At 42.1% G+C, this 12,214-nt stretch overlaps 1 protein-coding gene across 1 annotated transcript in view; it reads left to right on the top strand.

The window, feature by feature from the left end:
* Positions 1-12,214, top strand: part of trpc5a (transient receptor potential cation channel, subfamily C, member 5a) — a 138,038-nt gene that overhangs the window by 83,786 nt on the left and 42,038 nt on the right. Inside the window, exon 9 of the mRNA XM_028563633.1 lies at positions 10,402-10,539. Within this exon, the coding sequence (XP_028419434.1) occupies positions 10,402-10,539 (138 nt within the window). The remainder of the gene's footprint in view (positions 1-10,401; positions 10,540-12,214) is intronic.

Here is a 12,214-nt window from a genome sequence, read left to right as displayed (position 1 = left end):
TACTTAAAGTATCATCAGCAAAATGTACTTAAAGTATCAAAAGTAAAAGTACTTGTACCCTGTGACAGATATATTTTTCTTATAACTGACATTATTAGATTAGATATTGTTTTTTAGATTGTGTCAGGCCCTTTCCTGTTTTCATGTATTTGCACAGAGCTCATTTCTTCATTTGTAGCCTAAATATCAAATCTTTGTATGTACGGTTTATGTGGTCTGGATCAAAACATTGTGCAAGTATGATGCTACATTGTTTCATTTGAGATGAGGGGAGAGAGCGACAGAATGGAAGACAGAGTGGAGAAGGTGGAGAGGAGAGAGAGACAGAGAGAGGAGGTAGCAACGGAAGAAGTGGCTAGAAACAAAAAATAAAGAGTGGGACAGAGAAAAACAGACACGTGTGTTGATGACAATGAGCGACAGGATTGACAGGAGAAAGATGGAGCGAGAGCTCAAATCTGAATAAGTGAGGGAGAGCACTCACATGAGCACTCTCCATATGTGCGTATAAATCACAAGAGTGCGCACAGACAGATAAAATCAGTGTTAGCATAGCTTTGGGTTACCATATTGCTTTCTTTAGATTACATCAGGCCGCAGAGAAATTGAATTAACCCGCGGCTGCGCTACGTAGCAGCGGCTTGCATATTTCTGAGTTTAGTGGCCGACTGCCCAGAAATTGAATTAGCTGGAAAGAAGCTTTGCAGATTGTATTTTAATGTCGGGAGCAGAATGAAGTGACCCGAGCACCTTAACTCTTTGCTTCAGCTTCCTTTAATCAGCTGATGTTTGCAGTGCTTTTGTGCTGCAGAGACAACTGGATGTTTCTGTGCAGAATCATTACACGATGCTCCTTATCCCAGCATGCACTGGGCAGAAAGATGGAAAATACACGGAACAGGCTTGGGAGTGATGATAGAGTCTGGAGCTCAGTATGCTGTGTGAGCAGCATAGAAATAAAATGGATAGAAAGGCCATTGGACCGTTTGCAGTGGTCATTTGATTGGTTCACAACAAAATGGTGATTATTGTTAGTTGTCATGGTGACAATAGGCGTTAGTGGGGCCGCAAACTGTGTCGCAGGCAGCTCGCTGGAAGGAGAGCGCATATGGGAGAGCCACACGATGCAGCTCGAGAGCTGCGGGGAGTTAGGAGGAGGGACAGTTAGACCAAGCAGCAACGGGTCAGCGTACCGCTAGACCTAGCCTGCTGTTCGGCTCATTCTCCGTAACCAATGCAGCATAAAAGCACCGCATAACCAGCAAACCGGCCAGCCGGTGGATGACTTGTTAGTTGGATTTCTAACTCCGCTTTACTCCGTCGCCACATCGTCCACAGAAAACGAGCCGAACAAAGCCGTTAACTTACTCTTCTGCCGATAGCAGTGCGCTTTGTATGGATGAAGCATTACGACTCATTCAGCTGCTGGCTCTCTGCCTCGTAGCGTTACTACTCCACTAGTCTCGCATTGCCAGACCTTCCTCCACGGCGCTGCGAAGGAGGGTCTGGCCAGTCCGCACATCATTCCGGGATGGGATTGTCTACGTTCAAAGGTTGTTTTAGTCGTACAACAGAAACCTCAGATTGGACAGATAGTCTAGCTAGCTGTCTGGATTTACCCTGCAGAGATCTGAGGAGCAGTCAACCATAATCCTCATAAATCTACCGGAGTTTAAAATTCCAACGCAAAGAAAGCGGAAGGTAACAAACATCCGGCCGAAATGACCATACGGCGGAATATCCATCTGCGCCGGAGCAATCCCGGAAGTGGAAGGTCGTGGATATAGACTCCTACTCCACTGCTCGTTTGTCCGTTACGGATTACTTTTAGATTAATCGTCCAGACCTAATTAAAAGGGTGCAGTGGAAACATGCTGCAGTGAGAAGAGAATGAGATCTGAGTGTAGATTTAATTTCAAGTAGATTTGAGTATTGCAGTGCACTTTCTCCTGGTCTTCCTAAAAAGTCCATTGAGAGGCTGCAACTTATCCAGAACTCTGCAGCTCGACTGCTTACAAAACCAAAGAAGAGAGAGCACTTCACTCCGGTCTTAGCCACGCTGCTCTGGCTCCCTGTATCCTCTACAATAGTTTTTTAAATTCCCACTACTTGTATACCAAGCTCTCAACGGATTAGGACTGGCCTACATCATAGATTTCCTGTCACTTTATGTTCCTCCGCGAGCCCTTGGATCCTCTTCTGCTGGTTTTATAGATGCTGTGTTCTTCTTCAAAATTGCAGGTTTTTAAGGAAAAAGGGGCAGATGGCATTTATGAGGATTTAAAATCATCAGTTTATTTGGTTAGTCACATGAACCCTGAAATAAAACATAGAAGTGCTGTTTGATTCCCCTTCCATCATGTAATCTGTAGAACAGTCCCCGCTATGCAAAATGTAACATAAAAGCCTTTTCATCTCGCAGCACTGCAGACTGCGGCTTCATTTAGTACGTTAACATGAATCATCAGAACTCCTCTCCATCAAGAGTTTAATAAAATGGGGGGTTTGGGGGCCTTTTTTGGAGAGTCATGTTTTCCACTCAGCTAATTTCCTCGTCTGTGCCAGCCCCCCAGAGTGTCTGCTGAATGGCTGCAAATTGGAATTAAAAAAATACTTCTCACTTGTTTTTTTGTCTGCAACTTGTAAAGACAAAAGAAACCTCTCCAGAATATTATCAGCAGTTTACAAGCAAGGCTCGTTTAATATGAGTGAGTAAGCCTTCCCTTCAACTTTAATTCTCAGCTAACAATCTTTGATTTATTCCTGCATGTTTGGTGATTGATTTGTTTTTAAATGTCACCTAAAACTCAGTGGGCTGCCAGCAGTGCAGCGATTTCATGGTAAATCTTGTTCTGGTTGTTGTTATTGTGGGCGTTCAGAAAGAAAGCGTGTGTCCCTAAATGATGTCCTTTACTTTTGTTTTTTTTCAACGTGTATTTTCAAAGACTGAATTTATTTCATTTATTTTGAACTGAAGCTCTTTAGATCTTCTACTGGATCAGAGACCAGAGAGTTACAGAACAGGAAACATCCTTGCTCTCCCCCAGCTGCAAGCAATGAAAGTAGTGTGTGTTATGTAAAGCTGCTATTGGATTAGCATGTGGTTTCTGTGCTGCGGGCACACTGAGATAAAGTTTTAGACTTTATCCTCTGTAGTTTTCACATCACTGACCTGGTGTCTCATTTATAAAACTGTTTTAATGACCCTGGCAGTTGTTCTTTCGTTACACCGAATCACGACAACTGTCGGGCAGGGAAAAAGCAAAAAACTTCTCAGATGCTGGTGAATTGCTGCAAATTGAATTATAATTTCAGCCTGTTCTCGCATAGTGTAGGGAATCTATAGACTACCTATATTAATAATACCGTCCAAAACGGCAGGCATTGCGGCACTCAGGGACAGCAGTCTCTATTTCTCCTGATTATTCCATTGGCATAGTCCTCCTGCAGGGCCAGCAGTGCCATCATGCAGCATTACGCACAGGGTCACCGCAGTATTTATGTTTACAACAATTTTTGATTGTAGATACCTTGCCAAAATCACAGCATCAACTAGAGGTATCCCCCACCCCGAGATACAATTTGAAGATGAAAGTCTAATAGGCAAACAAACTTTTCTTTATGCAGGTTTTGTTATGAACAGTATTAAAGTTCGGACTGATAATGAGGACTTAAGTGTAAAGACACTTCGTTGGATGAACTCGCTGCAACGTTTGGGCTCCCCCAGGTGATCACAGACCAGACCAAGATTGAGGAAGAGACAGCTTAATGGCTGTATTTCCAGACTTTGACATTTGATGATATATGCACAGTATTAAACACATATATGTATTATATATTATTTACACTGTGTTCTGCCATTATCTAATGCTAGGGTATTTGATGCTATCCTGTATTCCATGCAGTCGGGCCGTCTCCTCCTCCTGCGCTCCGTAGCGGACAATGTGACGGTGAGACAGCGCCGATTAAATATTAAGAACAAATTTTGATTTAAGATTTGAGTTGGATTTTACAAGGTGTTTATGGAAGAAGTATCACTCAGTACAAGCGCAAATAACACTGCTGGATTTAATCTTCATGGTAACGTTGATGATATGGAGTGAAGAAATGTGCGTGAGACATCAATACTTGAATATATTACGAGTAATAGTTATTCCCACATGTACTTTCTGCAGTTTGACTTCAGTTCACCACCTCACCATCTGCGTTGCCAATTCCCATTGTCTCCAAAAAATGTGCGTACGCATGGGTCGGAGATTGCGTGGAGAACTGCACATTTTCCCGTCAAGTTTGTTTTATATAAATCACAACCTTTGCATGGGAAGTGGCGTATGCACATTTTCAGCCCCGTTTTGTGCATACGCCACGTTTATAAATGAAACTCCTGGCCTGTTGAGAGAGAGAGAGAGAGAGAGAGAGAGAGAGAGAGGGACAGAGAGAGGGACAGACATACCGTGGTAATCAATTTAGGACAGACTGGAAATGTATCTTGGTGGTGCAGTGCCGCTTTACCTGTGCTCAGAGGGAAAATAAAGCGTATGAAGAGAGAGAAAAGCGATAATTTGAATGGAGGGAGACATGCAGATACAAATGAACACAGGAAGGATACGGGTTTCTGCTCAGTTATGTCTCTGAATTACAGCACATTAACGGTCCTTGTATGTTGTCAATTAAGAAACTATTAAAACTCCTGTTCACATACATTTGTGTTGTTTTGGTCTGTAGTTTCAATGGATAGAAATCTCTCTTTTATTAGGTTTTCCAAAAAGATAAACGACATCATGCAACACAAGACAACATAACACAGTAAATCAGTGAAGAACAAGCAACATAACAAACGTAACAACCCAAATCAAATCTGGATAGCATAAACAGACGACAAGAGGGGCACAAAATATAAGTAAAAAAGCACATAAATACAACATAAATTAAATAGTAGTAGGAACATTTTCGTTCTGTTGTTTCTTGTTTCTTCCTTTACATACATAAAAAAATGAAACCAAGGGGCACCTGGGTAGTTCACCTGGTAGAGCGTGCGCCCCATGTACAGAGGCTCAGTCCTTGCCGCGGCGGCCGCAGGTTCACTTTCAACCTGCAGCCCTTTGCTGCATGTCATTCCCCCTCTTTCTCACCTTGCATGTCTAAGCTGTCCTATCAAATAAAGGCCTAAATATCCCAACAACAAAAAAATCTTAGAAGAAAAATGAAACCAGACTTCATAAAACTTGGCTTGGTGATTTGAGTGCTCAGGATTAAAAATGAAGTAAGGTATAATGTAGAGTCAGCCTGTCATTATTCATTATTGCGAATTACAGCCCCAACAGCGTGATGCAGGACGGGTTCCATCAACATGGAGTGCTTTGGTCCCAACAGTAAACTGTGACCACGATGTTTGCCGACTGAGACTGACGGAAGAAAAGGAGAGGAAGGAGCAGACTGCTGTAGTTTAGTGGAGCCCGGAGACCAACTCCCTCATTAGCATACTGCTGCCATAGCAACAGGAAACCAAACGGGAGCTGAGAGAGATGGAGGAGAGGAAGGAGGGAAAAGAAGGGGAGGAGGAGAGGGAAAAGACATGGGGAAATTAGGAAGACTGGAGAAGGAGAGGAGGTGAAGAAGGCAGATGGAGGAGAAGAAACGCAAGAAGACAGGAGAGAATAAAATAAGTAGAGAGCAAATGCGAAAAAAAGGAGGTGGAAGGCAGAAGGAAGAGAATGAGTAAAGGCAAGTCTGAAAGAAAGGAGGGGTGAAGAAAATTCAAATGGTTTAGAGGAGAAGAATGGGATGGGAGGAAAAGAAGAGAGTGGTAAGGAGAAAGGGAAAAAAGAAAAAATAAGAGAAGCAGCGTTGAGGATGAAGAGGATTAGTGACAGGAGAGATAGAAGAGGGGATGGGGAGGATGGGGAGGAGGGGAAAAAGAGAACAAAAAACAAATTACAGGAGAGGACAAAGAAGAAGAGGGATGAAAAGGAGGATTGGAGGTTGCAAAGAGAGGAAGAGGAGGAGGAAGAGGGAGCAGCCACCTTGGTTTGACTTCTAACACTTTATATCTCTCCTTCGCCCCTTTTCTCCTTTTTTTCTGCTTCTATCGTTTCATCTATATAATTAAATCCTTTCGTTATCCAATATCCTCTCTCTCTCACACACACACACACATACACACACACAAACATACACACACACACACACACACACACACACTCTGAGCTGTTAAACGACGCTGCTCGATTCTTCTCAGCTCTGCGGCTACAAACAGGTCATCCTGAGTGTGTGTGTGTGTGTGTGTGTGTGTGTGTGTGTGTGTGTGTGTGTGTGTGTGTGTGTGTGTGTGTGTGTGTAGGTGATATCCGTTCTTGCTCTCTCAGGTTGTTGGTTAGCGGAGGTGTAAGGCGACATCAGATGATTAAATTGAGAGCAGAAACCCTCCTGTGCTAAAAAGATAAAAACACGGCATCTCATTTATTGAATGACCTTACACTAAGCTTCATTTTGATGAATATTCGTTTGCCAAATTCAATTAAAAATGCATATCAAATGTGCTGTATATATACATATCTGCTTTTATTGAGAAAAGAAAACGAGTACTTCCACATAAAGTATCGGATATATTTTTTTAGTAGCCCACGTATTGGTCAAGCTTCTCTTCAGCACCACGGCCGCCAGACCTGGTCAGCACCATGGACAGCTCTTGTGACATTTTGTGTATCAAGATGCTGCAAAGTTAGAGGCCGTGAATGGAAAATCTGGAGTTTAAACTTCCGGGTTACAGTCCCACACAGAGAGCTGAGGTATCAGTCATGGCATAAAGATGTGCCAGGATCAATTATTTACAAGAAGAAAAAATAAACACACTGCAGCCTCCACCAAATTTCAGAAAAGAAGCCAAGCGCCGTGTTTGATTGACGGCTTCAGTTTCCGACCTGAATGTTTCTGGCAGTTTGCCTCATTTAGCGTTTAGCTTGTTGTGTGAAGGTGGATGTGCAAAACTGAGCCGGATGTTTATATAGCTCATTTATTATGTAGGCTGTTTGTTTAATAGAAAAACACACTTTTTATTGTCTCACACGCACACACACACACACACACACACACACACACACACACTTTTAGTGATAGATAACCTGCTGTCTTCGCAAGTCTTATTAGAGTATGAGACTTATCTACGATCCAAGACCAGAGAAATCACTCAGACATAATGAGGGAAGGACGAAAGGAAGGGAAAGGGAAAAGCAGACAAACTTGGCAAGACAGCATGAGATGAAATGGTATGGAGAGCAGCAGCGAGAGAAAAGAAAGGAGGGAGTAGAGAGGATTGATTGATGGATAGAAGAAGAAATGGAAGCGCACAATGGGACTAGGAAATTGAGAGAAAAGGAAAGGAGGACGGAGCTGCTTCTTGGTGACTCAGAGGGCAGCTGAAGGGCTAATGGGGACAAACAGCCTCTGGTGTAATGCCAACAGTGTTAGGAGATGAGCTGTAATGAGATGTAAATGGAAGCAACAGAGCAGCTACACTTCTGTCAGGGCAGGAAGTACTGTAACCTCTGTTGTGTCAGCAGATCACAAAGGAAGGTAAAAAGTGTACAGCTTGACCTGTTTGAAGCTCGTTATAAAAAAATGAAAAAGAATAAAGCTCAATAAAGATCAAAAAATGTTTTCCATGTCTGTGCTGCTGATGAAGGATGATATATATCTTTATACATAAAGTTTAAATCTTATGCTTTTAGTTATTCTATCTCGACACTTCTATCTTGTTTTCGATATCTTTAAAGTTCATATTAATGAACGTCCGTTACTTTCAAGCCATTGCCAAATGAGCTGATACAAAGCTAATGAAGCCTATCAGCTCCACAAAGCTCTCTCTGTAGTTCTCAGTATGGCTTTGTTTACAAAATGGTGTAGTCCGGCGCCATTCACGCACAGCAGCTCAAGTGATGCGCTTTACCTCAACGCTGAGAAACGAGAACAGCAGCGTCCAGGTTTGGAGACGAAGAGGACGTAAAATTGTAAGATCATTACCTCTTTTGAGGAGTCTATCATGTTTTTTTTTTAAATCCTCTGTGTCCTCCTTGATTTGACAGGTTAAACGCTGCTAGCAACTGTGTAGAGGAGGAGTGGGGGTGGTGCGCGATCACTGAGGGCTTGCATCATGTGGATGCACCGACAATGTTGTTGTCATTACTTAGAATTCATCATGGGGGCAACGTAAACCCACGCACTATAGCTCAAGTAGCTTTCGATTGATTGAGGGGAACAAATACCCTAGTGTCAAATGTTTCTTGCACAATTAAAAGATCACATATTATGCTTTTCCGTGTTTTCTGTCATATCTACAATTTTATAATGTTGGATTTTCATGTTAAACGTGGCAAAGAAAATAGAATAGTTGGAAATCTTAACGTTTTAGCTCACAGGGCTTTGTCTAAAATACGTTTAGACAAAGCCCTGTGAGCTAAATGTTCAGATTTGATGAACACTCCGGTTTCAACAGTTTTTTCTACTCTCGGCTAAGTGTTACACAACTCTAAGCTGGCCTTCTATGATCGGTCATCTGCTCCAAGTAGGCGGGACTGGAGTGTTTTTTTAAGCCACTGCAGTGTTAACATTGTCCCATCTAACTACGTGCTAGAGGCAGTAAAAAATGTGTCGTTAAATTCTCCTCAATTCTGGGTCACATTACTCCTGAAACATTTTCTGTTTATGTAGTATTTGGTTTTAAAACCATTTATCTGCGATTTTTGACTGTAGAAATTGCTGCCATGTTCTATTATTGTGAACTGCCAACTAAAGTAGCTACATGGCTAACGGCAGTAAACAATGTCATCTGGGCTGCCAGTGTTGTTAAATTCTCCCCAATTCTGGGTCGCATTACTGCTGAAACATGTCCGATTGGGTAATGTTTGGTTCAGAAGCTTTTATCTACGATTTATTTGACGATTTTTTTGGTAGCGCTGCAAACCCTTAGTGTTTTCTCAATGAGCTTCATGAGGTAGTCACCTGAAATGGTTTTCACTTCACAGGTGTGTCTTTGTCAGGATTAATTACTAGAATTTTTTCCCTTATTAATAAAAAAGCAAAAGGGGGCTACTTTGAAGAATCCAAAATATAAGACATGTTTTCAGTTATTTCAAACTTTTTTGTTAAGCACATAATTCCTTATGTGTTCATTCATAGTTTTGATGCCTTCGGTGAGAATCTACAATGTAAATAGCCATGAAAATAAAAAGGAAACGCATTGAATGACAAAGTGTATCCAAATTTTTGGCCTGTACTGTAGATAAAAAAGTACATAACAAATAATACAAAATGTAATACAAAACAACTGACATGACGAACCAAAGTCAAAAGTTAAAAGCTGCGAGGGCAGTAGTCAAGTCCACCTTTGTCGAGTCCAAGACCAGGACTAGTTGAGACCGAGTCAAAACCGATTCCAAATGAGGGACAGTCAAGACCGAGAAAGTAAGCATCAGATTAGGCCATATTATTTACCTTTAAGTCACAGTAAGCTGAAGTGTAGCTTCAAATTCCAGATGTTGAGTGTTTTTATTCTGATGTAACAAGAACATTCTGGGCTGCCGATGGAAAATGTAACAAATAACAAGCAGCACAGGTGTCACTAAAAACATTGATAGCTTCACATTCTTGAATTTAGTACTTGTCCTGAAGAATTCTCAGTACAAAGTGCTCGCTGACATTGTGTCTGTGGCCAAAATGAAAATGATTGATGCCTGATGATTGAGGTATACCAATGCCTGTTCTACATGGATTTTGAAATAAACCAACACCTGTTTTCTGAAGGAGTGCGCTTCATTGATTGTTTTGTTTTGAAGGAGGAAGTTACTTTAGAAAAAGAGCATATAGTGCTGGACTCGGGCGAGACCAACTAGAATATTTGGCGAGTCCGAGGCAAGTCCATGTCCAAATACCAACGAGTCCAAGACAAGTCCGAGACAATAGAAAAACGTCTTGAGTCCGGACTCAAGTATTACAGCCCTGGAAGCAGAGTACAGTGAGCTCCACGAAAAGAAGAAACATGTTTTTTTTGGGGGCACTTTCAGCCTTTATTTGAATAGGAGAGCAGAAGACATGAATGGGGAGAGAGAGGGGGGAATGACATGCAGCAAAGGGCTGCTGCGTCAAGGAGTAAAGCTCTACATATGGGCGCCCGCTCTACAAACTGAGCTATCCTGGTTTTGAAGGTTACTCTGTCTCTTATCAGCAGCTGTATACCCCTAAACACCTCTGAATGATATATGAGCCACTTAAAACGGAGGAAGTAAACAACTCATTGTTTTCAAAAGTCACATTGTGTTTTGTGTGATGTGATAACAACGTTCCCCTCATTTGTTTCCAGAAAATGAGACTGAGACTGTTTCCTAACTTCTGGTCCTCTCTCTGCAGTTTGTGGCCCAGCCCAACTGCCAGCAGCTGCTGGCCACGCTGTGGTACGACGGCTTCCCGGGCTGGAGGAGACGACACTGGGCGGTCAAACTGGTCACCTGCTTCATCATTGGACTCCTGTTTCCTTTCTTCTCACTGGTACGGAAGGAGGAGGGAGGAAGTGGGAGTGGTGTAAAGAAGGAAAGGAGGGAGGGATGGATGGATGAAGAAGGAGACACTATATAGGTGTCAAGAAAATAGAAAAAGAGAAAAAAATGGAACAAGGAGAAAAAATACTAAGCAGAGAAGACTTAAGGAAGACGTTCAGAGAAGAGGAAGTGAGGCAGGATAGAGAGAGAGAGAGAGAGAGAGAGAGAGAGAGAGAGAGAAGAGGGGGGAACAAATAAAGGAAGCATCAGTGGAAGGGAAGAAGAAAGAATCAAAGGGTCAGATGAATGAAAGAAAGAATGTTAAGATAACAAAGCAGAGATAGAAGAGTGAATGAATAGAAGAATATAGAAAGAAAAAAGGAAATGGATGAAAAGAGAGAAATGAGGGAGGGATGAAAGAAGGCTCCTGCAGCTAAACTACTGTTTCTTCCTCGAAGTAAATTTGTTGCCAGGCAGCAATTAAGCAAAACTCTTCTTTTATTGGCTGGAGGAGCCGTTGCCAGGAAACTAAAAACAAACAAAGTGAAAGGACAGACTGTTGTTGTTATCGTTGAGAAGCCAACGAGGATGTTTGAAAGAGGAAATTTAGGAGAATATGTGAACTCCTTACTTAGAATACTAATACTTGTGACTTTAATGACATGAATACCATACTTAGGGCTTATGTTTATTCTGAGTAAGATAAATCACTTTAAGGCCTTTTACACTCACCTCACTTGGTCCAGATTTTCAGACTTTTCAGTTTGATCCAAAACCAAAATTACAGTTGTGAAACCTCCCCCGGACCAAACAGCCGAAATTTACCAAAAGAGGTAGTCTCGGTCCGGATGAAACTGAACCATGGTCCGGTTTCGTTTCTAGTGTAAAAGCATTTTTTTGGATGGTTTGGATTTACGGACCAAATCCAGGAGGTTCTGGCAGGCTGTCGTCATGTTATAAGCGTATAGCTCCTTTAACGAATAACGGAGCCCCGGTGCTGCTGCAAAGTAGCCTCAGGAAGGAACGTGTTTTGGAGGAACGCGTGTACTTTCAAAGGTAGTTTTAGTCGTGCAACAGGAAAGTCAGATTGGACAGATAGTCTAGCTAGCTGTCTGGATTTACCCTGCAGAGATCTGAGGAGCAGTTAACCATAGTCCTCATAAATCCACCGGAGTTTAAAATGCCAACACAAAGAAAGCAGAAGGGGACGGACATGCAGCCAAAAAAAGAGGGACATCCGGCGGAAGGACAGGGACGCTGGTCTACAAAGCAATCTATTATTAGAAGTATCGGGAGACGCGGCTCACGTAGGTGACAACGACAGGACGTAGTTATGTCATGCAGAGTTCTTTAGTGCGCTTGTATAACTGCAGTGTGACACCAAAACTAACCGGATCTAATGTAACAAAAACATGAACCTTGGTCAGGACCTTGGTTTGGACTTTCAGGTGTGAAATGGCACTTATAGTGGTCACAGTCAATAATCAGAGTATTGATTCAATGAGGTTAAACATTAGTATTTTAATAATGTAAACATCTCTCTCTCTCTCTCTCTCTGTCTCCCTCACTGGCATGACTCAGAGTATGTTGAGGTTGCCAGTAGCAAGTACATGAGCAGAACAAGTAAACAAGCATCATTACAGCAAAAACAATAACCCTTTCCAACAATAAGAAATGGCGGGTGG

This window comes from Perca flavescens, chromosome 19, assembly GCF_004354835.1.
Source record: "Perca flavescens isolate YP-PL-M2 chromosome 19, PFLA_1.0, whole genome shotgun sequence".
NCBI classification, from domain to species: domain Eukaryota; kingdom Metazoa; phylum Chordata; class Actinopteri; order Perciformes; family Percidae; genus Perca; species Perca flavescens.
This window is presented reverse-complemented; position numbering and strand designations above follow the sequence as displayed.